This window comes from Equus asinus, chromosome 16 (genome assembly GCF_041296235.1).
Source record: "Equus asinus isolate D_3611 breed Donkey chromosome 16, EquAss-T2T_v2, whole genome shotgun sequence".
NCBI lineage: Eukaryota > Metazoa > Chordata > Mammalia > Perissodactyla > Equidae > Equus > Equus asinus.
In genome coordinates this window covers 4,005,589-4,032,881 of record NC_091805.1, presented here as the reverse complement: position 1 = coordinate 4,032,881, position 27,293 = coordinate 4,005,589, and the positions used below count along the sequence as shown (strand labels likewise).

Here is a 27,293-nt window from a genome sequence, read left to right as displayed (position 1 = left end):
GCAGGGAGAGGTGCTTATCAAATACCACGTGTTTTTGCCTGCTCCCCTTCCTAACACTCTTTCTGACCACTGAAAGTTTTAGCAGGAGTGACCACATGGTCTTGTTTTCTTTCCGTTACAGTATCTAAATATAAAAGAGGACTGCAATGCCATGGCTTTCTGTGCTAAAATGAGAAGCTCCAAGAAGACGGAGGTGAACCAGGAGGCCCCGGAACCAGGGCTGGAGGTGCTCTTCTACCTGTCGGATAGGGAGCCCCTCCGGCTGGGCCGCGGGGAGTACACGGCCGAGGAGCTGTGCATCAGGGCCGCGCAGGAGTGCTGTGAGTGCTGGAGGGCCGCTGGGCCCATCCCAGAAGCCCCTGTCTGCCCCGTGCGCCCCGCTGAGCGGAAAGGGCTGTGGGCTCTGGGAGTCAGTGGTTCCGCCCCGCTTCTGCCACTTACTAGCATCTGACCCTGGGCTAGTGATTTTAATTGTGAGAGTTTCATTTTTTGTTTTCTTCCTCGCAAAGTGGTTTGTTCCTGCTCCGGCACAAATGGGCTGTGGGATGGATACCAGGGCTCAGGCGGGCCTTCTGTGGAGGCTCAGCGTTTGTCCCCCACACCTGTGACACTGGAGCAGTGTCAGCACTGAGGGAGTAAAGCCCCAGCACAAGGCTGCAGGCTCAGTCAGTCGTGTTGCTCAGCGTGTTGGTAGTCTGATTCAGAACTTCTGAAAAGGCCCATCCATCCTGCTGCTGCAGTGACACCCCTCCCCCGACGCCCGGGTGATGCTGAGTTGAAGTGAGAAATTGAGTGTCGCTCTGTGGCTTGGTCAGATTGCCAAGCTGTGAAAGGGCCTGAGGATGTGAGCAACACAATCCATTTTGTTGAAAGTGAAGCTTGTCTTGCTAAAGTTAGCCTGTTGTCCTCAGAAGGTGGGAAACCAAACTAAATAGCCTCTTTGTTACTCTTTAAACTTGGAGTCCTTGGCAGTTTTTGCCTACCTACTTTTAAATAACAAGTTAATAAAGGTAAATCATAGAAACTTAAAGATCTGATCCACTTCGGTCACGGCGAGGGTTGTACAACTCTACAAACACCCAGATTTGTTCACTTGTATGCTTAAAATGGGCAGGCTTTATGGTAAGTTACATCTCAGTGAAGCTGTTGTTAACACATCAACTCATTTTATGATGATGGAGTAACAGCTATGATGGCAGACAGTCTGATCCGTGCTTTGGGCTTTATTTACATCATCTTTAACCCTCAGGATGGCTCTGTGGGGATAGTATGGTTATTTCAAGAATCACCTACCTTGTTTGTAATACAGCTTGTCTAGAAAACGCACTTCCTTTCCTATATCTATCTTTCTCCCTAAAATGCTTTAAATATCAGAGTTCTAATAAAGGGGAGAGGTTGGTGCTACAGGGAGGAGTGTCATAGACTCTCAGAGAAATGTTGCAAAAATTTATTGATTTTAAAAATACATGAATGCAGAATGCCCCATATTCTTGTAGCGCTCATTATTATTATAGTAAGTGCTGTTTGGGGCAGTATGGTTTTCTTCCCTGGTGTTCATCCATGTGTGGTAAATTTTTGTCCCTTTAGCCCCCATTATTTCACCTCCTCAGTAGCTCTAGCTTGGTTTGAATCCTGACTCGGCATTTTATTGGCTGAGTAGCCTTGAATCAGACTAAATCTCAGGAGGCCGCAGTTTCTTTCTCTGTAAAATGGCAAAAATAATACTTACCTCCTTATGTGTTAGGAGGATTAAAACACAGCAAATTAGAGTTTGTTAGCCTGACGCCTGACACTTAGCCCTCTCTAAATGTTAGTATTGTTGTTGTTACTATTTGATACTTTTATATAAAAAGGTATCTTTGATCTTCCTGCTTATTAGTACTAATACTGTTAGGATCAGACCTGTGGTAGATTTACAGACAGATCCTGATGACGCCTCGGATATGTGTGGGTCCGTGCACATTCAAATACAGATGCGTGCAGCAGCAGGCTGGGTTTGCAGGCTGGTCCCCGAGAGCCAATTTAGGAATGAAAAGCTGTAGTAAACCTGCAGCAGAGTCCTAACCATACTGGATCCAGTGCCGTTTGCCGTTGTTCCCAAGTGAAATGCTCTCAGACGTCTAGCTCCATCTTCTCTGTTCTAAGGAGGAGTGTAACTTGTGAAGGTGGAACTCCCAGGTGGCTTGAGAGGCAGGAGTGGAGGTGTTCAGCAGAGGCACTGAATGCCAAGGTGTTTGTCACTTCCTAGCTCCGTGTGTGCCTTGGAGAGAGGCCCTGCTTCGGCGGGCGGGCCAGGGCCCCTGCAGCATCAGCCTTACTTCAGATGTCTGACGTGGGAAGCACATTCTCATGAGTTTTTTGGTTAAGTTCACTGTATCGCAGTTTGAGACCTGGCCACACATGAAAATATCAGTAATAATTGATTGTTTGCCCTCGTTTTCCTCCACACCCCCATGCATGTAGATTACAGGTCTTTGTAATTTTAACCATGGGCTCGGAAGTGAGTGGACAGGTGCTTTCCTGGTTCATAATCTCCCTTATCTTGCTGATCATTCATGTATAAAGCAGACGGTTTGTGGGGTGGGGGAGCAGGGAGCGGTTCTGGACCGCCTTCATTAAGTGCATATCTTCTTGCTAGTTAGCTACTAATAAGAAATTTTATGGTGAACATGATGTAATGTATCCAGAATTTGAAATATGATGTACATCTGAAAAAAATAAAAATTTAAATAAATAAAAAGAAAAAAAAGAAATATTTATGACAGCTATACAGAGTACTTAAGCGTGTTTATTATTAATGGTAGTAGATTTTAGTCACTGACAAAAATCACTTTGGTTATTTATTCTAACACACAGTTTCATGTGCTACTGCCAGGTACTTCTTTGCGTGTTAGAATTGTTTAAACATTTTCTGTAGGAGACAGATTGGGGAGTTCCCAGATGCCAAGGCTGTTTCTGACTGTGATTGGCAAGGTGCACATCAGGTGGGACCTGGGACCCTCTCAGATGGCCTTTTTTCTTTTAAGCAGGGTTTGGTGCAACTCTATTGTAGACATTTTAATGAGAAATATCATTAGACGACTTCTTTTTCTTTTAATTTTTTTTTTTTTGCTGAGGAAGATTCGCCCTGAGTTAACATCTCTTGGCAATCTTCCACTTTTTTTTTGCTTGAGGAAGATTGTCCCTGAGCTAACATCTGTGCCAGTCTTCCTCTATTTTGTATGTGGATCGCCACCACAGTGTGGCTGACCAGTGGTGTAGGTGCATTCACGGGATTCAAACCCGTGAACCGGGGCCGTTGAAGTAGAGTGCACGAACTTAACCACTACGCCACAGGACCGGCCTAGTCTTCTTTTTTAAAATGGTTTTAAGCTGGTTTGCCAGGAGCTGTAGTGTATATTCTGGGGAGCCACAGTTCTTAGTTATTATGGTTAAAACTGCCTGATTGAACATGGCTGAAAGTTGTATTTGCCCTAAGAGATGCAAATGTGACTGGATTCTGTGTGGCTGAGAGGATTCCTGTCTTTGCATATCTCATGCTTTGAAAGCAGATGGCCCGGTGTATTTGTCATTAGTGTCTGATTTGTTCTCTCCTTCCGCAGGCATCTCTCCTCTGTGTCACAACCTCTTTGCCCTGTATGACGAGAACACCAGGCTCTGGTCTGCTCCCAACCGCACCATCACGGTGGACGACAAGACATGCCTCCGGCTCCATTACCGGATGAGGTGCCTGCCTGGCGGCTTCTGCGGGGAGGGCGGCTCGTGGGCCCAGAGCCCCTTACCAGGAAGTGTCGTGGTGTCTTTGTAGTTTGTGGGTTTGTGTTTGCTGGTGTGAGAAAGGACTTCTTCACCATCTGGAAGATGCGTTGGGTCATGTTCCTCTGCCACATTTGAGGAAAGAAATCGTTATGAGGCAGAGGGTATTTTGAATAGAGTTGGTATTCTACAGCAGTTTTTCAAACATGAATCATGGTTATGAATTTAATTTAGTGAGTTGTGACCAGAATTTTTTAAATAGGAAAGAAACCGACAAGAACAGATAATGTCAGCGTATGTATATATATCTCTTGTGAATACTGTTTTTGAAAGCTTTCGTTTGAGACATATGTCTGTATGTGCTAGGTGGTGCTGTAATAAAATGTATTTCTTATTAAAAGTTACAGGTGAAGAGCTTGGGGACCCTGCTAAAGTGGTGTCCTCGAAGTTCTGGGTGGGTCTTGCTCTCCAGGGGTGGGTGTCCCCCCAACTCCTTGAGGGTTTTGTCTAGTGCCCCTCTAAGTTTGCTTCTGATGGGTACTCGTCTTTTCTCCCATGTTGTGGACCTTGTTAAATGTCACACAGTCTCCCAGGGCAGCACGGACAGGCGGGACTTCATGGCTGTAGTCTCTTGAGTTTATAAGCACGTTGGTTCTGTACTAGAATTGAAAGTATGTTTGTTAGGCACTAGTTAAGCACAAGTTAGCATATGTGTTTAGCAAAGGAGCTTGTAAATAAGATGAATACTCTTGAAAAGGATCTTAACTTACATAGAAGTGGTTAAACAGTAGGTTAGCTCAGGTGCTAATGGAATGCAGGGACGTGCTGGAAATCCCTCAGGGGTCTCAGACGGTATGCTCTCCTTAGTACCTTTTCTTTTTTTGGGGGGGAAGATTGGCCCTGAGCTAACACCTGTGCCAATCTTCCTCTATTTTATGTGGGATGCCACCATAGCATGGCTTGATGAGCGGTGCTAGGTCCACACCCGGGATCCGAACCTGCAAACCCTGGGACCCCGAAGCAGAGCGTGGGAACTTAACCACTAGGCCACGGGGCCAGCCCCCACAGCATCTTGGCTGCTGTTTCCTTTAGGAAGTCTGTAGAGTTGTTACCAATCCAGAATGGCCTAGATGTTTTTCTCAGTGGAAGCTGAACCAGATCTCCTTTCTTTGAGAATCATCCTAGGGCTGACTTTTTCTCTTCTTTCTGTGCTCACCTAAGTTCTCACGTGAAGAGGAGAGGTGTGTGCTGTGTGAGATTCACTCCCCAGATTTAGGCAAGCATTCACTGCACCCAGCTGCGCCTTCTGCCTGTGTTTGGAGTTGGTTTCTGCAGTGTGGCCGTGCTTTCTGCGGCCAGGGGTGGCTGTGTGAGCTGGCATTGAGACATGCTTGCAGCTTGCCTTCTGGGAAGGGGCATGTCACTGAGTTCTGGGTCTTTCTCTCTAGGTTTCTGCACGTGGCTCAGAATCTAGAATGGTAGAATTTAGGACTTGGAAGAGACCTGAGTCTGCCTAATTCAACTCTTCCTATTTCTTAGGGGGAAACTGATGTCCAAAAAAGAGAAGTGCGTTACCCAAGTCGTTTACATAGCGAATTATCTCCTTGACACTAGAATCCTCTTTGGGGCGTTCGTCTTTGTTGGTCGTGTGAACGCCTCGCCATTAAAGCTGCCTCTGCCTGCCCCCCGTTTCTGTCGGCGGCCAGGAAGTGCACAGCTGCTTCGCTTTTGGCACCTTGACTCTGTACCTGACACTGCGCTCCAACAGGATATTGCTTTGTACCACAGGCTCTTTGAACTTGGGACAAAAGATCCCGCCCTCAGCTGAAACATTTGCATTACAACAAACTACAAACATTTTGAAACCTTATTATCTCACCACTAAAGAAGGTGTAATGTGAGAATAAGTGTTGGTGACTATTTCAGTGGAATCCCAGCTCTATTTTGGGAAATACTCTTGTACTTTAACTAGAGTTTTCTGGTTTTAGATAATGATTTTAATAGTTATTGTTTCCTAATATATCTTAATACAAGACAAGCATACTCTGTATTCATTTTTAAGAAAGAAAATATTTTCTTGCTTTTTCATCCAAATGAATTTCAGTATCCGATAGTAAAGCTCTAAAGAAACCTAGAGAGAATTTGTTGTGTGTAGTATCTATATTATAAACTTAGAATGTGCAATCATCTGTGTTAAAATTTTCTCAAAAACTCGCAAGGAAGGCGCATCTCTCATTGATAGGTCTGTCTGTCTCTCTTGCCCTCCTTCCTTCTTGCATTGTTCTTTGTCATTCTGCAGAGGAATCCAGGCAGTTGTCATACGACATGTGTTTATGTCATTCTTTTTTTTCCCCACTGACATGTTCTACTATGGGAAATTTGTGTGTGGCCCACGTTTTCTGAACACTTCGATAATACACTTTAAATAGGAGTGTAGAATTCGTCTTCAATCTACCTTCTAGTTTTGTCTGATTAGCGATTGGGAAGGTGTTGGTTTTGGTAGTCACTGATTTAAGGGGTTTGTTTGTGTTATTAGATGGAAAGCTGTCAGCCTTGACTCGAGGCACTTTGTAGAGCCTCGGCCAGTGCTTTAGGCTCCTTCAGCCTTTCCTGTTGTGTGATCTCCTTAGCCCTGCCCTGTCTGAACATCTCGCCCAAAGGCTTCCCAGCCACAGCGCCCGCAGGGCTCAGATAGCAGCCTCGAAGAACGCCCTTGTTCAGACCCGAGGGCCGACTGTGTCCTGCCCGAAGGGAGTGTTGAGTGCTTTGCTCCACCAGCTCTAAGGGCTCCTTGTGGTAGAGACTTGGCGGGATGCGGCCGGAGAGGCCACGCTGGCACCGGTTCAGGGACAATCCTTCATTGCTTTTCTCTCAGACAGCCTCCTCCCTGCTTGAGATCCTTCTCCTCCTTCCCCAGGGAGCCTTCCCTGCCGTACCTCGTGTCTCTCTCGTCACCACCTTCCCTCGCCGTCAGCCTGCGTGCCCCCGGTCAGAGTGCCGCTCTGACCCTTTGTGCAGTGCCTGGAGCGTGCGCAGCGCTCAGCTCTTAGCTGCTCTCATCAGCATCCTTTTTAGACCCCCTCACCTGTCTCTTCCAGGCAGACCCCCAGAACTGCCAGTAGATCTCTAGTTATTGTATGAATTACGAGAACTCCCCATTTTGGATTTTCCTCAGTAATCAGAGGAGGTGGCTGTGTCCTCATCCCTTTTTTTCTGCTCCAATGTCAGATTTTCCTGTATCTGCTCAGCTGGCGGATAGAGCTACATCCGCTTTTACTTTCTGCCTGCCCGGGAGAGCTGACCCTGCGTGAGTCCTCCTGGCCTGTGCTCTGTCGCTCCCTTGAAGAGTGGGCTCCTGGGCCTGGGGACAGCACGAGTGCCATCCTCTTCATCAGCCAGTAGCCTCAGGCTTCTCCTGTTCCCAGGGCCTGGTCCTCTCTCCCGTAGGAGGGGAGGGGACAGTCCCACAGCTGTGGTGTGTGCTGCATGTGGACTCCGTGGATCTGTGGTTCTTTCTGTGTGAGAGACACAAAGCCCGCAGTCCAATTCTCCGTCACTTCCATAAGGTACGGGGAAGACCAGCTGTGTAGAAGCACTTGAAAGTTGTAAGACCTTGATTCTGCCTTTAAAATCATTTCCTTATCCTCCCCCCTCCCCACCCACAGTAGACGGCAGCTTCTTCCTCCTTGGTGCTCCTTTGGCACCTTATCTGACACTCTCTTCTGTCCAGGGACAACTTACCAATTAGGCACAAGGCCTAGGGCTCTCAGTATTCTTAGAGGCCCACAAAAGTGTTTTAATTTGATTCAAAATGAGAAAAAAATGAATACAATTCAGTCTGGATTATATTCATCTTTATCCCAACAGAGTGGTGAAGTACAAGTTTAATGTCTTTTATGGAGGAAGGGAAGCCTGTGTGGGGTCCCTGACAGTGTCAGTGTCGTCCTGCTTAGGAGACGCCCCTGGACTGTTGCTTTCTGTGGTTGTGGGTGTGACTGACTGTCCTGTGCATGGGGGGGCTCACAGCTGGTGGCACCCCTGGCATGTGAGTGTATGATGAAGCTAGATTTCAGTAGTGTTAAACTGAGTAAGATAGGTCTGGGATTCAAGGCAGGATGGCATCGTTGAAAGCGAAGGGCATTGCTGGGCCAGCTCCTGGTTCTGTCAGGAGTCTTGTCCTGTTTAGGAAGAAGTGCTGCAAAGTCAGAGGAGCTGTCTTTGTGATCTTAAGAAAGTTACCTTGTCTCCTGGAGTCGTAGACGCGGCTCTGCAGGACTCCCCCAGAGTGCTTGCTAGTGAGAAGGAAGGACCCCCGCAGTGAAGTGCTGCACAGCTGAGGCTCTGCTCTCGGCTCTCCGGCTCTGATCAGACGGACAAGCAGGGCATCTCTCCCACGCCTTCTAGGGTCCGCTTTCCCACAGTTGACATTCGTTTTCCTGCCTTCCAGGTTCTATTTCACCAACTGGCATGGGACCAACGATAATGAGCAGTCTGTATGGCGCCATTCTCCAAAGAAGCAGAAAAATGGCTACGATAAAAAGAAAGTTACAGATGCAACCCCTCTCCTCGACGCCAGCTCACTGGAGTATCTGTTTGCTCAGGTAGGAAGCTTGGGCGCAGGAGAACCTGGGGTGGGTGAGACGTTGTAGGTTGAGAATTCCTGTTGCAGCTGACTGACCACGGTGGCAGCTCAGAGGCTTATGGCCCATTCTGTGGGTGTTCTCACCACCTGGCACTTGCTGAGCGAGGAGGGGAAGGCAGTTCAGCATGCCAAGGGGCTGGTACCTGACCTGGGCGTGGTTGAGGCTTCATTTCGCCGCATTTCTTTCCTCCCCCTCCCCCCCACCCCGCACCTCCTGCTATCGCTTCTCCCCAGCAGAAAGCAGAGGGAGGCTGGGAGCCAGGGCACTGGAGGCAGTGGGCTGAGGAAGGCACTCTCAGCTGTAGGAGTGCGTTTGGGGAGGGAGGGTGGCCGCTCCAGGCGCAGCGGTGGGCTGGGAGAGGAGACGCTGGAGGAACGCGCCGGGAGAAGGTAGAGCCCCCCTGAGATAACTGACCTTTCCCTTTAGGTGCGTCCTGACTTTACCACGCAAATAGGTCTTCTGTAAGGTCGCTTTGGGAAGTGTCTTACTGTTCAGATCATTTTATACACTGCTTTTTTTACTCATCCTATTGATGATCCGTCAATGTCAATCAAAAGTATAGATCTTGGTTGTTTTAATGGCTTCCTCACAATTCGTTTATGCAGCACCCACTTCTCTGAGTATTTGTGTGCTCTGCTGAGGCCCCGCGGGTGCTGTGATGAACGGGGCAGCTGTGGGCCCTGCAGGCATCAGACATGTAGTCGAGTTGGATGAACAGAAAACGGACGAGCAAATAAAATGATGTGCAGATAATCCATAAGGAATTGTGAGAAGTGCTATGAAGGAAAAAGCTTTGTGATAGAGAGTATGGGGAGAGGGCTTTGAGTGGGGAGACCTAATTTAAATACAGTGACACATCGCTTACCAACAGGGTGAGTTCTGGGAAAAGCGGCGTTAGGCGATGTCGTCGTTGTGCGAACATCATAGAGTGCACGTACACAAACCTAGATGGTGTAGCCCTGTGTGCTGGTCTTACGGGCCCACTGTCTTATGTGTGATCCATCGGTCACTGAAACGCCATTATGTGGTGCACGACTATAGTGTGATTAGAGGAGGTCTGTAAGGAGGTGACATTTATAGGGAATCTCGAAGAATAAAAAGGTGTCTGCAGTTCTAAGGGAGGAGTGGAGAGACATTTCTTCTATGTAGAGCAGAGTTTTTCAAAAGCAGCTCTACTGCCATTTTGGGCTGGATCCTTCTTTGCTGTGAGACTGTGTGTTGTAGGACATTTACCCACACCCCGACCTCCACTCGCTAGATGCCCGGAGAGCGTCCCCCAGTTGTGACAGTCAAAAGTGTCTCCAGACATTACCTAGTATCCCCCTGGGGCAAAGTCTCTGTGGTTGAAAACACCTGGTGTAGAGGGAACGGAATGTGTGGAGGCCCTGAGGTGAGCAGGGGCGGAGAGGAGAGTCCATGTGGCCAGAGGAGAGGAGGGTGAGAAGAAGAGAGAGCAGCAGGGCAGGCTGGGGTAGACGGCGCAGTCTCGTAGGAGTGGGAGTTGGAAGCGCTGTTTTCACCCTGAGGCAGTGGGGAGCTGTTCGGAGGGTTTGGTTTTGTTTCTCTTTGAAGTCAGTGATGTTTCTTGCCTGTGTATGGAAAGTGGGCTGTGCTGGGGCTGGGCATACACTCCGGCTGTACCAGCTGAGATGCGCTGCTGCACGGGTCCAGGGGCGAGAAAATGCTGGTTTGGCTCAGGTAGTGGCAGTAGAGTTGGAGAAAATGGGTGGATCTGCGATTGATTTTGGAGATAGAATTAGTATTATTTGCCAGTGGGTTGGATGTGGAAGGTGAGGGAATTTGAGGAATCAAAGACAATTTTGAGATTTCTGTTCTGGGCAATGTTGGATGGGCATGGAGTCATTGCCACGCGGGGAAGACAGGGCGGCAGGTCGGAGAAGGGCGGGCAGTGGCTCCCTTTTGGAGATAGCTATGTGATGTACAAGTGGAGACTTCAGGCGGGAAGCTGAGTATGAGGCTGGAATCCAGAGGAGAGCCGTCGTTTGTTTAATCCCCATTTCTGGACATTTTTGGTGTTTCTCGGTTTTCCCTGTTCTGCTGTCACTGTTATAGGCTGTTGTGAACAACAGCATGCACACATGTTCGGGTGTGCGTCCCTTCTGTGATTTCTGTAGGACCTGCTTTCCCACAGGTGCCTTTGCGTCACAGTTGTGTCCCATGGTGCAGCTGTGGTTACCAGTGTCCCCATGTGTAAGACCTCAGAACTGACCTTAGAGACGACCAAGAGGTGAGGCAGCGTGCAGCCCGGGCGGGTGCTGTGTTGCAGAAATGCAGTGAACTAGCCTTTCAGATGGGTCCTTTTGTCTTCAGCCTCCCAGTTCTATGTACTCACATCTGAGATTTATTCTTTAACCGTTTTTGGGAGGAAGTGTAGAAAAAGAGGGTGCCGTCCTTCAAGAATGTGTTGTTAGAATCTGACCTTTCAGAGTTCAGGAATGAGGTACCTGAGGGCTTGCACCGTGATCTTTGTAGGAAATCACAGCCATGGAGAGTAGCTTCAGGCTTCACTCCGCTCTTCACACCTTGCTGCAGCGTCCTCAGTGGGCTGTGGAAGTGGTCAGTGTCCTTTTCTTACCTGAGAAACAGGAAGTCCAGGGGAACTGCAGTGGAGCGAACCCTCCCTCCAGAACCAGAACGCCCTTCAGGGGAGCTGCTGCCTGACCCATGTAGGAGCACCAGCCAGGCTGCGTGGCTCCCTCTGTGCAGGCTGGAGAAGGCGCCAGCATTCACCATCCTTCAAGTCTGTGCACTTTCCATCAGCCGGTAAAGATCGAGCGCGGCTGTAGCCAGGCATGAAGACCGGAGCCCTGGAGCCACATCTGGGTCTGAGTCTCTGCCCCGCTGCTCGCTGGTCCCTGCCCCACAGCACTTCCTCTTTCCACTTGACTTTGTTTTTTGTAGCTACCTGACGTTACCTCTTTCTGTTTGTTTCTTCTTTCTTCTTGGGAAGGAGTCTCTGTGAGTCAGGGACGTGGTTGGGTTTACTGCTGTATCCCTGGAGCCTAGAATAACATCTGGCCTCTAACTGGGTCTCAGTGGTGGCTGATCACCAAGTGGATGAAGGCAGTTATTCAGCTTTCTGGTGCCTTTGAGTCCTCATCTGTTAGAGAGGACGATGTCAGCACCCACCTCACAGGCTGTTTCGAAGATGAAGTGAGATAGTAAACAAAGGGGCTGAACACAGTGTCTAGCACTGAGGTGAGGCTTTAATAAAGAGGAGCCAGTGTTGACATTGTCATTATCACTCTGCACAAGGCAGGTGGGAACTGCTTTTCAGTTTAGTTTTGTTTCTGAAGCCCTTGTTGGTTCTTGGAATGCTGTGCACCTCCGTCAACGAGAAGGGTATTTGGGGGATGTATTTCATTACTGGAAACTTGAGCAGTACTTATATGTGATAAGGATGCACTGTAGAATGTGGATTTCTTCTTCTTTCTCTAAATCTGTATCAGAATGGGGTGTGGTGGCCTGTCAACTTTATACACCCGATTCCTAGACTAGGATAGCTCAGTGCACATTTGTGGAATTAATGAATGATCACAGCCCCGCCAGCTGTCACCTTCCCTTGGCCTGGTGCAGTCCACGCCTGGGACACGCTGCTCTTCACCATCATTGTATGGTAAGTCCCATGAAGGGCTTCATTGATGGTGCTGCTCACCAGCATCTAGAATGGTGCTCGATGACTGTTAGAGGAATGAATTACCCTGTGGAGAACATCTCCTGAGCCCCTTCATGCCCACTTTGATGAGAATGAGCTCTGATGCCAGAGAAACTGTGAGTCTCCTTAGGCTCATGGCTGTACTGCTTTTCTGGATGGCACCTCCCTGTGTGGGACCTTCTTCTCAATGTCAGAAACATGGGTGGTACTCTTGAAACTGAAGTGGTGGTTCATTTCTTCTCCCCTCGCTCCAAAGGGACAGTATGATTTGGTCAAATGCCTGGCTCCCATTCGAGACCCCAAGACTGAGCAGGATGGGCACGACATTGAGAATGAGTGCCTGGGAATGGCTGTCCTAGCCATCTCGCACTATGCCATGATGAAGAAGATGCAGTTGCCAGAGCTTCCCAAGGACATCAGGTGAGCCTCCTGCTAGCTGAAGCGTTGATTGTGGGGTTGGTGTTATTTTTATGTGTTCTCATACATCTCAGTTTAACCACCTCCAGCTTTTGGCTGACCTCTGCTTTCTGCAAAGCCCTGTGTGTCCTAATTTTGAATGTTGGCTGATGACCTCAGAAATTTGTACTAGGGTGATAGTTCTGGGCCAGAAATGCCAATCAGATGAGTGGCCCACATGCCCGCCCCTTCCCTCTCTGCCCGTGGTGGGCACTGCTGTCTATCACTGTGTTTTTTCCTTCTGTGCTGGATTCATCTTAAAATCTTCTCAGTGTAGCTCTCCGGGCAGTTACTACCACCCCAGCCCGAACTAGAGTTCTCTGGAGAGCTGTTAATTCTGATGTGAAGGATGATCAGCTGTTCCTTAAGTATGCTTTGTGATCAAGTCTTTAGTATTCAATCTGTGTAATTTCCACCCATCCAAGAAATAGTCTTTTTTTTTTTAACCAGTGAGCTGTTGGGATTGTTGTAAATGAGGGCCGTCTCATTTTGAAGAGGAAGCTGTTTTTAGCTGTATTATTTGTGGTAGCGGCATGCATCTTCTCGTGAGTTGCTTCTCGGATGTCCTTGCCCTGGACCAGAGTTAGGAGCAGAGCACAGCTGCTCCTCAGTGATGTTGGGCTGAAGAGCTGCCTGGCTGCCACTGTCTCTTTCTCCTGTGGTTTTTTCTCTGGGCACCTCCTCTTTATTTTTTCATAAGCCTCAAGTAAAAAATGAAAACTCTTCTCTAATCTTTGTCTCCATTACATTCATCTAAAAAAGATGATATTTGCTGGGGATAAATTCCAAACTTCACAGTTTTCGACTCTTTTGAAACCATTTGTTCAGGGGCTCCCCTGTGCCAGGTGCCATCTTGGGCCTGGGAGTAACAGACAGACAGGTCTTCCCGTGTGTTGGGCCCCCAGTGGATGTGTTCTTTCTTCCGTGGGTGTTTTTACTCTTGTTAAAACTGGCTCCTGGGGGCTGGCCCAGTGGGGAAGCAGTTAAGTGCACATTCCACTTTGGCTGCCCAGGGTTCGCCAGTTCAGATCCCAGGTGCGGACATGGCACTGCTTGGCATGCCATGCTGTGGTAGGCATCCCACATATAAAGTAGGGGAAGATGGGCACGGATGTGAGCTCAGGGCCAGTCTTCCTCAGCAGAAAGAGGAGGATTAGCAGCAGATGTTAGCTCAGGGCTAATCTTCCTCAAAACAAAAACAAAAACAAAAAAACTGGCTCCTGTTCCAGCTGTGCATCAGTTTGTTGAGATTCTGTTAGTCATAGATACTCTCCTGTTAGCATCTAGAGGAGTAATAATCTTTCTGTTTACTTGTTGATCTGTGTAATGTATTGGGGACATTTTCACATAGCAAACACTGTCTTTCATGTTAATTAGCTTTTATGTGTTTTTCCCATTTCTTATAAGAACAGTATGAGATCTCTATAGAAAAATCATAAAACAGACATGCAAGTAGAGCATACCAAGCATCTGTCACACTGGACTCCTTTCAGACCGCTGTCTATCTGAAACCGAGTGTAATCACATGTGTCTAGGTGAGCACTGACGTGCGTGGGAGTGGTAACACTAGCGAGAGAAAACCGTAGGCAAGTTGATTCTGCCGCCTGCCTTTGTGACCTAGACCGTGTGATGATACCTGTGAGGATTCTCGCATCAGGGAGCTGTGTGGAGTGCCTTCCTGTCCTCTTTCAGTCTCTGTCCACCTCCGTGTCCTTACCCTTGTCGTCCTCATCCCCACCCCATCTAACACCCTCTGCACGAAGGTCCTCCTCTCTCATTCGACAACACGTGGAAGATTTGTAGACTTGGGCTTGTTTCTGAGCTCTTCTCTGCTGATCTGTATGTGAAAAAGAGATGTATTTTCCTGCTCTCTTTTAGCTACAAGCGATATATTCCAGAAACATTGAATAAGTCCATCAGACAGAGGAACCTTCTCACCAGGATGCGGATAAATAATGTTTTCAAGGATTTCCTAAAGGAATTTAACAACAAGACCATTTGTGACAGCAGCGTGTCCATGCACGACCTGAAGGTGAAGTACCTGGCCACCTTGGAAACTTTGACAAAACATTATGGTGCTGAAATATTTGAGACTTCCGAGTTACTGATTTCATCAGAAAATGAGATGAATCGATTTCATCTGAATGACAGTGGAAACATTCTCTACTATGAAGTGATGGTGACTGGAAATCTTGGAATCCAGTGGAGGCAGAAACCAAATGTAAGTGGCGCTAGGTGGCTGATCAAAACACGACATCCTGTGTCACATGGTATATTCTGTTTACGCTGTTGGAATGATTTGTTTGCATGTCCGTCACCCATCAGCTGAGTCTAAATAAAGGCCCCAAACCATGTATTGTTCATCTTTTATTGGATCCATGCAGCAGTAGGTCTAAATAAATATTTATTGAGTTCTGTAGGGAAATAGAGAAATATAATAACAGTGTAGATAATATACAATAATAGAAATAATAACCGCAGACATTTACTGCATGCTTACCATGTACCAAGTGCTCTTCTAAGCATTTACATGTATTAACCCGTTCATTCCTTAAAAAAAAACCTTTGAGGGGAATACTGCTCTTATCGCTGTTTTATGGATGAACACAAAGAGGCACAGAGAAGTTAAGAAAAACTTGCCCAAGGTCATAACTAACTAATGAGCGATTGTGCCAAGAGTTGGACTTGGGCCTCTGGCTCCATGAAGTAAGGTAATTGACTTTTCCATTCGAAGCTTCTCTTTGAAGTGTTTGTAGGATGAGGCGATAGAGCAGAGTGGTTTAATCACATGGATTTTAAACCTAAGCAGACCTGGTTCAAATCCTAGCTCCACTAGTCATAGCTCTGTGGCCTTGGGAGGGTTCCTTCACCTGCGTCAGACACATGTTATTCATCTGTAAAGTGGAGATTCTTACCGTATCTACCTCACAGGATTGTTGAGAGAACTGAATGTCGTTTAGCACAGAGCCTGGGATATAATAAATGTTCAGTAAATTATTATAGCTGCTCTTGTCATTATTATTATTGTAAATAATAACATTGAAGTCAAGGTGAGATTCATTTTCTCCTCCTGTTTTATTCTCCTGCTAGAATAACAATGCCTAACGCTTACTGAGTGCTCTCCATGCAGTAGGTACTGTGTTGACAAGAACTTATGAAATCTCAGAGAGCCTCGTGAAGATGTAAGATCTCTCTTTTAGGGATGGGGAGATGCAGGCTCAAAGAGATGACCTAACTGGTTACGTAAGTGGCATAGGCGGGATCTTAACCCAGATCTCTAGTCTTCAAGACTCACACTACACAACATATTTAACCTTATGCAGACGTGTATGCCCACGTTCGGTCCGTTCACATTTGGGAGGAACATGTTTTCTGGCTGTGTTGAGACCGTGTCTCCGTGCGAAGTGTGGGGATCTGGTCACAGATGCACGTCTAGTGGGCAGTTATTGCCCTTTCTGAATTTACTTGAACATCAGAGATTACTATGCAAAGAGTTTAGTCCGTGTGCTCAGTAAAGTCTCTTCCAGGTGTAAAATCCCAGGAATTCCTGATCGGACCCAAAACTGGGACGCCAAGCCCGTGGATGCCAACTCTCCCCATTCACCTGTAAATCCGAGCACGCTGGTTTTCTCTTCTTTGGAGAAATGTAGACCCTGCATTGGTTTACCAGAAGCATTGACCTTTTACTGAAAGAAAATGAAAAAGCCAACTTAACTCTGTCACTTTTGTGCATCTTATCAGGTTGTTCCTGTTGAAAAGGAAAAAAATAAACTGAAACGGAAAAAACTGGAAAATAAATACAAGAAGGATGAGGAGAAAAACAAAATCCGGGAAGAGTGGAACAATTTTTCTTACTTCCCTGAAATTACTCACGTTGTAATCAAGGAGTCTGTGGTCAGCATTAATAAACAAGACAACAAAAAAATGGTGAGTTTGCTCCAGAAGCCATTCAGTCTGGATCTGGTGACGAGAGGAGACTTTGCTGAGCACAGTTGTGCAACACAGGCTTTTCAGAGTTCCTGTCCCAAAGAGAAAATCTGATGATTGTCTTATTTAAGCCAAAAAGTCCCTGTTGCTGACACGGACATGATCAGTGTCAGTTTTCAGTTATACTGGCACGTTTCAGTGTCCCTCTTTGGTCTCGCAAATGTGTGTCTGCTTCAGAGTTTGCTGCCTCCCAAAGATATTTCAGCATCAATATTTAATTCACAAAGGTGAGTGGATTTGAAGGAAAAGAAGATGGTGGATGTCAGCGCTTTTCCCCAAGGGCTCCGGTATGGCCTCTCCGCTCAGTTGGGTGGGTCATCTGGGCTGTGGTTGATGCGAAGCCTCTCTTTGCACTTCAGCGGTGTCAGGCTGGTGGCTGTGGCCACAGTGGCAGTCCTCATCATGGTGTCAGGCACACCCAAGTGACTCTCGGACAGAGGAAGGGGTGTTCAGTCTCACTTCCTCATTTTTGCTATCAGTGAGGACATAATCTAGACAGACAGGCAGTTTGGCAGGGGAAGTGGGAGCCTTGCCAAAATAAACATGTTTGTGTTGGGCAAGTCACGGCTGACGACACGTGGAGGGGACGAGGACGGGCTGGAGAGGCGGGCACCCTCACAAAGTGAGGGCGGTCAACACCAGGGAACTGCCATGTTTTGCCTAAAATTTGGCAAATAGTGTGTCGCAAGGGTAACACTCAGTGCTGGGAAAGAATCTGGTGTTGTGGTTTAGGACAGGGGGCCACAGTGCATACAGAGTGACTCATCTTTTCCGTACACCTTTTGGAAATTGGCTCAGCCACATGCATGAAAAGCCTCGAAAGTGCTTCTGTATCCCCCTGTCCAGGAACCTGGGCTCTGTCTTCCAGAAACAGTGAGAGATGGTGGCAGCGGGCTGTAAATGAGGATGTTTATCCTAACAGTATTTACAGTGTCAAAACACTGAAAGTCACCTAAATAGACAATAATAGGAGAATGGGAAAATAAATCACAATTCCCCTGAGCAGTAGAATATTATATAAACAAATTGCTGAATTTAATAGTTTGGAACAGTGTTTTGTAAATGGAAAAAGGCAGAATATAAAGCTATCTATAGAATGGTACCAATTTTGTTCAAAAAATTTAAAAAACATATGCATATCTGTACACATGCTCTTAGACCAATAATCAGATATTAACAGCTGTTATTTATGGTGGATTATGAGTGATTTTAATTTCTTTATTGCCCCCTGCCCCCCACTGGACCTCCCTCTTTTTTAACAATAAATGTACATTAGTTTCATCAGGAGACTGTACTAAAAACCAAAGTGAAGGGAGAAGTAGAAAAGCCCAGACGGATGTTAGTGGAAAATGGAAAATGGAGGGAGGAATGAGAAGAGGTGTGGTTTATCAGCGTATTGGAGACATTCGCCTGTTACGTACTGTGTCCACGTGATCTTCTTCAGGGCTCACAGGAGCCTGGGATGTGGGGATTTGGGCCCCGTTCCCAGGAGGGGAAGCTGAGACCCACAGAGAGCTGCAGGGACTGGTCCAGGGTCCCGGGGTGGGAACGCGGCAGCTCCAGGGCCTTCTCCTCCCCAGAGACCCTGTAGATGGAGAGCTTGGCCCAGCCGTGGTCTGGTCTTCAACACGGCCAAACCCTGAAGACGCATGGCAGGGTTGGAGAGGCAGCAGCCAGCTGGCACAGTTTTTGTGAGCCTGCCCCTGTCCTGCCCTGGCTGACGGAGTCAAGTCCAGCCCCCGGCTGCTGCGCCGCTCGTCCGAGGCAGAGCTCACTCTGACCACGTGGGCCGGCAACTCTGCCAAGCCTCAGTGCTGTGTAGGGAGCAGGCGGAAGGCAGGAAGAAATAGATGTTTGATCGCCCCGTGACTCTATTTTCCTCTACGAACACCACCTCTCCCTGTGTGCCAGGCACTTCCTATTCCAAACACTGTACAGACATCAGCTCTTCCTGTCCATATCGACCTGATGAGGTGGGTATAATGTTATCCCCATTTCACAGAGGAGGAAGCTGAGGCACAAAAAGGTTAAGTGCCTTGTTCAAGGTCACGCAGCTATTAGCTTAAACCATTTGAAATTGCCACTATTTGACAACTTTTGACCTGGATGACTGACGATTACATATGCTTAAACATAATAGCAAGTGAAGATGCTGACGTTTGAATCCAGTGAAGCTGGTGCAGGGCCTGGGGTGGCACTGTGCGGTGTTCTCTTCACTGTCCCTTTCCCGCATCCCTTCCTGGCCAAGGGATTTCCAAGCCCTTTGATGAGGCAGTACTGGGGCTGCCGGTCTTCCAGGCAAGCATGATACTAGCATGTTATGAAGTCATATCTTGATTTCCCTCTTCTCTCTGCGTCTCCTCGATGTCTCCTGCTTCTGTTCAGACTCTGCTCTCAGGGAGCTTGAGTGCTTACGTGGTCTCATTTGTATGGGACTGGGTGAAGCGCCACCCGAGCCAGACCTTGTTGAGTTTGCTCTTTGGGCATCTGCAGGTGGGTGCCAGGTCGCACCTGCAAGGAAGCATGCTCAGTGCAGTCTCCTTCCTGAGCCTCCATGCCTCTGCTGGCCCTGCCCTCTCTTGGCCTCCTTGGCTCACAACCCCGGAGTCCCCATCCTGTGGCACCACAGCTGACTGTTGCTAGGCCCGCTTACCTCCGTCCTGGCTAATTGCTTGATCTGTCCCCTCTCCCCTTCACTGGTCTTCTCAGCTCCATCTGTCAGCCGCCGGCCTCCCCTTTTCCTGAGGCTTCGGAAAGGGGCTTCCTTTCAAGTGCCGTCTTGCTTTCTCTCAAGGCTCAGGTGCTGCTTAATTAAGATTTGTGGGTCTGAGCTCTAAGTCATCGCTTTCATACTTGCCTTCCCCAGGAGGTGCTCCTGGTTGACCCCGAGGCTCCTCCCAGATGGCAAACTCTGCTCAGGCTGCACGGTCAAGACGAAAGACGCTCTCGTCTTCACCTCCAGGCGTTTTTCTGAACCTTCCATCCATGGAGATCCCTCCTCCTTCCCCACTTCTCCCACTTGGGGAAAATTTTCTGCCTCCAAACTCAGGGATCCCTTCTTTTAATCCGGCAACCTCATCATTATTTCAGGGACTGTTCCTGGATTAAAATCCAGGAGTTTCACCTTGTAGACCAACTCCACATGAGATGCCACATGAGATGAAGCACCTTTTCCTTTTATTTAAAACTGGAGTAGTGCTGACTGAGTCGGTCATTGCTTAGTGCCAAGACCAGGGCACCGCTTGCACACACGCTGCTCCTCCCACCCCCACATTAATACCTCTGCCACCTTGATTCAGGCTTGCTCTTCCTTCCGGACCGTGGTGTCAGCTTCTCCGTGGGTCTCCTGCCTGCCACAGCTCCCTCTTCTCTTCCTCACACACACACACTGTCTCACTGATAGTTTTGGGATAACAGATGAGAAACTGTGAGGAACAAAGTCCTCTGTAAATGCAGTGAGTACAGCTACTGTCAACAAAAAGAGTTTTCCTGTGAGTTCTTGCGTTTTCCATTGTATTTGCAGTTTCTTCTCACTGTGTGCCTCCCCGTAGAGTCAGCGCTTGAGATGGGAGGCATGTGACGTAACTGCGGGCATTTCTTCTCTCTCACCAGGAACTGAAGCTCTCTTCCCACGAGGAGGCCTTGTCCTTTGTGTCCCTGGTAGATGGCTACTTTCGGCTCACGGCAGACGCCCATCATTACCTCTGCACCGACGTGGCTCCCCCGTTGATCGTCCACAACATACAGAATGGCTGTCACGGTCCAATCTGGTTGGTTCTAGAACCTTTCCGTTGCCTTTGGTGTGAGAAGAACCCACATTTAGTGATGGGGAATGTGGCCTCCTCACACACAGGTGTCATCAGTGGTTTAGGTTGGGGCCAGATAAGCACATTGTTTGGTACGAGTGGTGCCCTCTTTCTCGTCTCTGCTGTCCACTGGTCGGGCCTTCCTGGCATCTCCTGTCTTGGTCCTTGCAGCAGCCGCCTCTCTTCTCCCTGTTCGGTCTCCTCGTGCGTTAACCCCTCACCTGTTCACAGCTGACCAAGAAACACCATGCTTCCTAACCCCTTTCTGTGCCAAACAGCGCCAGACAAGTGGTGGGGACAGTGAGGGTGAGCGACCCTTGGAGCTGGACCTCTGCTCGCCTGCGTCTCAGGATTAGTAGTCTGGTGATGGGTTACCTGGTGCTACCGGAGCCGGCTGGTAGCTTAGCTCCAGCAGTTAGCAGTACGCGTCCGTCTCTGAAGTGGAGTCGAAGTTCGCCTCTCTGTGACTTCTGCCTCCTCGTTTGAGTTCTGCCATTTGAAGCAGCGGGGGTTCGGTTCACTTCCTCCTCCGTGTGGCTGTCCTTCAGGCCGAGGAGAGCAGCTGCTTCGTTGCCTCTAGCTCTCTCTTCCCAGACCAAAATTCATCTGGGGAAGCATTTCCTAAGCTGTCTTCCACGTGCCGTGGTTTCCCCCTTCCTCCCTGTCCTGGTTATCTGTGGGCAGGTCGTTTGCTGGTTATCCCAGGCCTGGAGAGGCTCACAGACTCACGAGAGGCAGACACACAAGGAGCTGAGCGCGAGGCGTTGAGCATGGTGATAACTATCCCAGCCACAGGCAGGCGCGGGGCCCTGGCCCTTGCTTGTCCCTTGGCCCGGGTGGCATGCCCTTCCTGCCGAATCTGCACAGCCACCCTTCCTGCAGGGGTCAAGCAGACAGCACTGTGCAGGTGAAGTCTTCCCGGCCACCTTCTGTAGAGCAGCCCCTCTCCCCCTGCACGCTTACTCCTGGCTCTCTTCCTCGGCTTGGTCATGCTTCAGAGGCGCTTAGGACCTCCTGGCACTGTTTGTTTTTGCGTCCATTTACTTCTTGTCTGCCCAGCCTCACCACCCAGAACTTGAGCCCCGTAAGGGCAGGGTGCTGTCTCCTCTGCTCGTTGCTCTCCCTCAGCACCCGGGGCAGGCCGGGCACATCGCAGGCCTCAGTAAGCAGTTGTTGAGTGAGTGAACATCTGCTGTTGCGTGTGAGGCTGACACTCTGCCTAAGGAGCCTTCTCAGAGTAGCCAGCGTTCAAACCAGATTACACTGTGAAGAACCACTAACCAGTTCTTAGGGGAAAGGGCATCCGAGGTGGGGCATCCACATGTGCAGGGGCATGAAGGCCTCAGGGACTGTGCAGCAGTTGGTCTCTGCCTTCTAACGTGGGTGGACCACGTCAGCCCTCTTTGACCACACTTGGCGAGCACACTCGCTAGGTGTAGTGACCTCAGGTGTGGATGTATTTAGCAACTGCTCACTGCCTTCCGTGTGCCGGGACCGATTGCTGCTGGGCATGCAAGGAGTGTGAGACAGGCGCGTTCCCCACCCACATCTATCTAATGCTCACTGGTATCTTTATTCGGTGTTTATCGTTCAGTTGTTTATTCAGCAGCTGCGGTGAGCCAGGCATGCTCTGGTTACGGAGGGTATAGCAGTGAACAGAACAACCCACGTTCCCACCCTCCTGAGGCTCCTGTTCTAGTTGTGCTGCCTGGGGCTGGGGGAGGGACCCCCACCACTGCCTCGTATCAGGGTGACTCTGTGTCCCCAGCCTGGGGGAGCCCTTCTGGCTGAGCTGGAGGCGGCGTGTCTGGGGGCTCAGTGCCTCTGGCAGCAGGCCGAGTCCTCCTCTAGATCTCTGAGCCTCGGCTGTGCGGGGGCTCCTCAGTGTCTCAGCCTGCCTCGTGTGATATCATGGGGACCCTAGGACCCGGGACGGGTAATGCGATGGGGCCCTGGGACTGGAGGCGGCTCAGGGAAGTGGATACCCTGCAGGGTTCGCGCGCTTCTGTTGGTGTGAGCTCTCTCTCCCTCCAGCACAGAATATGCCATCAATAAACTGCGGCAAGAAGGAGGCGAGGAGGGCATGTACGTGCTGCGCTGGAGCTGTACCGACTTTGACAACATCCTCATGACCGTCACCTGCTTTGAAAAGTCTGAGGTCAGTCAGGACACTGGCTTGGGCCAAGCCCCATGGCCACAGGGTGTTGGGTGCAACCTGGTCCAGGAGCTGCTGCAGAGAGGACCACCCTTGGGGGAGGGGGTGGAAAGCCTGGGTCTCTGAGAAAATCCCTTGCAGTTCTGACGGGGGCAGCCTGCTCTCCAAGAGGAGACGGTGCCCGAGCAGCCAGAACCCGTAACCTTTCCTCCTCTCGGCCCTTTCTTTCTTCCTTCGAGGGCCCGTGGCAGGGTCCCCTGTCGCTCTGGAAGGGGGAACGCGACCAGAAAGCCACTTTACACCAAGGCTTGCGAAGTCTGTGTAATTGTTTAGAGTGGTGGTTTTACACTCGGTGCTGAGACCCTCACAGACCCAGCCGTGTGCGTGTGGCGTTCACGGGTACACGCCAGCGCCCAGGAGGCCCTCTCGGCAGCCTGGCCAACACGGTTTTCCCCACATGGTAGCTTTAGACCTCTTAAGTGACAAGCTGCTGTCCCATGTTTTGCCAGCAAGTGGAGGTGTCTGCTAGTGACTCGCGTGTAGCTGGAAGCCAGGACGGATGTGAGAGGAATCCCGAAGGCTGGGGTGGAAGCCAGTCGTCAGCTTCACCTCGCTAGACCTCAGATGCCTTTGTTGTTATGTGATTTTTTTAAGTGCGAGAAATGGAATATTTTAAAAGACAGTGAATTTTACAGAATTAGTCCAAGTAAATACGTGAGTGCTGATTGGATTCAGCATGGACTGTGAAAACGGGCGAGGAGGGGCCGCGAGATGGAAGGCAGCGCGTGAGCACGTCGGGGCCTCAGACACAGGAAGGAGAATCCAGACAGCCCCTGGGACTGGGCTCGGTCAAGAGTGAGAACAGGAGATGGCAGGAGGAGCCCAGTGCCGCCAGTGTCCTGGACGACGTCTCAGGGGCCACCGGCCTGCATGGGGTCTTCCTGCACGCTGGACTGAGCTGTGCTGGACCAGGAATGTCAGTGATTCAGTGACGTGGTCCTCCCCGTGTCAGGTTACCTGGGGAAATGAGGACTCACCCTCCTGTTGGTTTAGCTCACCAGTCACTGTGCTGAGCCCTTTACCTACGTGTTCTCCTTCACACCTCGCACTAGCCCAATGGGACAGGGAATCTTGTCCCCTGTACAGAGGAGAAAACCAAGGCCTTGAGATTTTAAATACCTTGTGCTCGTTTATACCATAAGTAGATCTTTCTGGCCCCCATTCTTAACCGCTAAAAGTGCCCATAAAGGAAAACTTCTGCTTATACTTCCCCTCTGGCACCACAGAATCCCAAAACTGGACCAGACAGCTGACCGCCACCTCCTGGGGCGGTTCTCCTCACATGGACACATGGCCTGGAAGGGCTCAGTTTGAGGGAGTTCCTGGATAAGTTTTGCTATAGTAATTATTAATTCATGCATAGTGTTTGCTAACTTTTATAAAGCGCTGTTTTTTACATGCACCGTGTCATATAGTCATAGCAGCAGAATGTCATCTTACAGGTCCGGAATGAAGAGGTGCTGTCGTGGCCATCACTGCTCTGTTGTGCTGTCTAGTGTTAGCTCCGGGCCATCAGTGCCTTCTCCTGGACCCCCTGTTGTTAGTTATTGTTTGGTTTCCTTGTTTGTGGTAAGCTTTTTGTCTCTGGATAATTTCAGGTTTCCAGAATGTTCCGGGCTAGTACAGTCTGTGTCCCCTTCACCCAGCCTCCCGTTGGCAACATTTCACATCCTCCTGGCACATTTGCCTGGCCCCTTTTAAACTGACACATTGTTTCTGGTCATCTTCCCGAATGGCAGGTGCTGGGTGGCCAGAAACAGTTCAAGAACTTTCAGATCGAGGTGCAGAAGGGCTGCTACAGCCTGCATGGCTCGGACCGCAGCTTCCCCAGCCTCGGGGACCTCATGAGCCACCTCAAGAAGCAGATCCTGCGCACGGACAACATCAGCTTTGTGCTGAAGCGCTGCTGCCAGCCTAAGCCCCGAGGTTGGTGTCCCCGTGCCGGAGCTTGGCCATTTCCCCTCGGCGATGCGCCGGGAACCCAAGCAAGCGAAAGATGTCGACTGGTGAAGAGAGGGGCCCTCCCCGTGGTTTCTAGGTGTTTTTCGTTGAGTTTTATTACAAGTCTGTCCCCGACTCAAATCGCATTCCTCCACTGTCAGCATTTACTATAGAAAAGATGGAAGCTTTCTTCTGCGTCTCAGGTAGGCTGCGGAAAGAGGCGTGTCTGGGATTAGTAAGCAGAAATTTACTTCTTTCTTCCTTAAAGTAAAATGTTTTGAGTTCCCTGTCAGCGGTTTATTTCTCTGAGAAATGTTCCTGGCACATCTTCTGCGGGCCAAGAATTGTGTTAGATTCAGAGACTCAGAAATGCCTCAGACCTACCCTGTCCCTGTGTCCTAAAGGTTCCCAGTCCAGTACAGAAAACGTTAGTACATGAGGCCACTGCAGGATGTGACGGCCGTTTGAGTCGACGCGCATCAGGCCCTGCGGTTGCAGAGGAGGGTGGCCACGACCCCCGAGGCACATGGCCTGGAAGGCTGCAGGAGGCAGTGGGGCTTGAGCCGCATTGGAACGTGAGCAGGAGGTTGCCAGGTCAATGAGGGTACGTCCAGCACGGCCTGTGTAGGGGCAAAGCGGCAGGCAAAGGGAGAGGCTGCCGCACAGCCCAGTGGAGCTGGAAAGATGGGGCGCATGAGCCTGGGAGGCGAGAGGTGGTGGATCCTTGGGAGGCCCTGGCTCCTTGCCAAGGACCTGGGACTTTATCCCACAGGGAGTGGGGAGCCAGGAGGCTCAGGGAGTAAAATGGATAGGGGAAATGGGAACTCAGCTGCACTATTTTAAGCCCTGTAAACAGTGTCACTGATGTCCTGCTGGTCGCCTCTTAGAATGTGCAAACTGGAAGGACACTGACGGGTCACCCGGTCACGTGCCCCATTTTATAGATGAGAAAACTGAGGACTGGACAAGTGAAGTGGGTCTCATTGAAGGTCAAGGTCAAAGAGGGGTTTGAGTGCCAGGTCTGACCCCCAAATGCCCGATCTATCGAGTCCTGGTTTTTTTCACGTTCCCTTCCCGCAAGGGACCGCCCTGCGTGTGTGGAATCCCCCCATTGGAAGGCATCAGGCCTCAGAGGGCAGCACAGTTGATCCTGAGGCCCTGGTGAGTGTGGCCAGGAAACTGTGGGAAGTCTCCGAGACACATCATGTTCCTCTGAGGCGTACCGCTGAGAGTCTTCTCAGCAGGGCAGCAGAGGAAGCCACCCAGGGCAGAAGGGGGTCCAGTTCTTGATGTTCGGATCACTTTCCGTCTCCCGGCAAGGGCCATCACCGAACCTGGTAAAGAGAAGGGACTTGGGTGCTGTCGCTCATGTGGGGCCTCCTGCCCGCCTCGAGGAAGAGCTGCGGTGGGTTTCTGTGCTGGAAGACGGCCAGCCTCGAAGGAGAAAGCACCTCTGCCCCTTGACCCTGGGGTCTCGGAGCGCATTGAGACCTTAAACCCCAGTGGCCCTAATTCCTCACGTAGCCTCTCCTTCCAGATCTTAGAAGCCTTCCTCTCCTGGGGTTGGTGGTCTGGGGTGAGGTTGAGGAAGTGGAGGGCAGCAGCCCGGGAGGCGAGGAGGTGGTGGCGGGTGGAGACTGGGGCGTGGTTTCTTTGCTGGGATTAGCTGGGGCTGGGGGTCTCTGGTGTAGATGCCACCCCTGCGAGCCCAGACCTGGGAGCCAGGAGCTGGGGCGGGAGGAGCACATCAACGGAAGCGAGCCCCTGTCCCATGGCGTCAGTTGAGGCCTCTGCAACTCTGCACCGAGTGCATTTAGTGTCTGCTTCTCCCACTGGGTCCTGAACTCTGAGACAGGCGTGGGCTGCACTCCCTCTCGGACTCCTGGGGTACACAGCATCCCACACAGGGTCGGCATTCCCCAGTGTCTGTCAAGTGGATGATCATGGCAATAGCCACGGTACTGTGGGTGCCTCCTAGTCCCAAGCACTTGACATGCAGATCTGCATTTCTTGTATCTACACGGTAGCTCTTTGTAGCTGTTATAAAGATGAGGAAATTGAGGCTCAGAGATGTTCAGTGACTTGCTCAAGGCCACGCACCTAGTAGTGTCAGTAGTAGTTACAGTAAGAGTAGCAATAAATCATAATGGTGATGATAATGGCTGCTGTTGTGTGAGTAATGCGTGCAGTTTGCCAGGCTATTTGAGGGTCTTTCATGTTTTAAGTAATTTAATCCTCAAAACAACCCAGAGAACATTGTTATCTCGTTCACCTGAGATCACTTAGGTACTTAGTGGAGGAATGGGGATTTGAACTCACCTTTTCTAACTCCAGCTCAAGTGATCTTTCCTCTGCATCACACTCTCTGCAAAGGGGTGCAGATATGGCCGTCAGCCCGAGACTCTGGGAAAGGGCCAGATCTCCTGATGGGGGCTGGGAAGGGGCAGGGAGGGACCGGAGGTAGGGAGTGAGAAGAAGCCTGTGGGAGGCCTCCTCTTGAAGGCCCTCAGAAGCCCTCTTCTCTCTGCCACCTGCAAATTAGAGAAGTGGTGAAATCATGAAAATTGGAGAGAATGCCATTTTGAGTTCCTCAGTGTCTCTGCCCTCCTGACCACAGGGTTCTGATGGCCAGACCCCAACCTGGGTTTCTCACTCGAAAATGCAACCGAGAAACTCCTCATGGAATAAATAAAGAGCCCCTCAGAGTGGGTGTGACAGTTAGGCAAATCACCCTCTTGTGTGTGTTGTCCTGCCTCACCGCCCCTCAAGTCTGAGGGTGATCAAGCTAAGAAGGAGCCATCGGCTCATCGCCA

The 27,293-nt window shown here is 49.9% G+C and overlaps 1 protein-coding gene across 14 annotated transcripts in view; it reads left to right on the top strand.

The window, feature by feature from the left end:
- The window catches only part of JAK1 (Janus kinase 1), a 122,448-nt gene that overhangs the window by 76,913 nt on the left and 18,242 nt on the right, over positions 1–27,293 (top strand). For all 14 annotated transcript variants that reach the window (XM_044749345.2, XM_044749348.2, XM_044749347.2 and 11 more), the window contains 9 exons: positions 122–320; positions 3,603–3,726; positions 8,204–8,357; positions 12,332–12,495; positions 14,410–14,752; positions 16,273–16,458; positions 20,131–20,288; positions 22,359–22,482; positions 24,279–24,465. In XM_044749345.2, the coding sequence (XP_044605280.1) occupies positions 122–320; positions 3,603–3,726; positions 8,204–8,357; positions 12,332–12,495; positions 14,410–14,752; positions 16,273–16,458; positions 20,131–20,288; positions 22,359–22,482; positions 24,279–24,465 (1,639 nt within the window). The remainder of the gene's footprint in view (positions 1–121; positions 321–3,602; positions 3,727–8,203; positions 8,358–12,331; positions 12,496–14,409; positions 14,753–16,272; positions 16,459–20,130; positions 20,289–22,358; positions 22,483–24,278; positions 24,466–27,293) is intronic.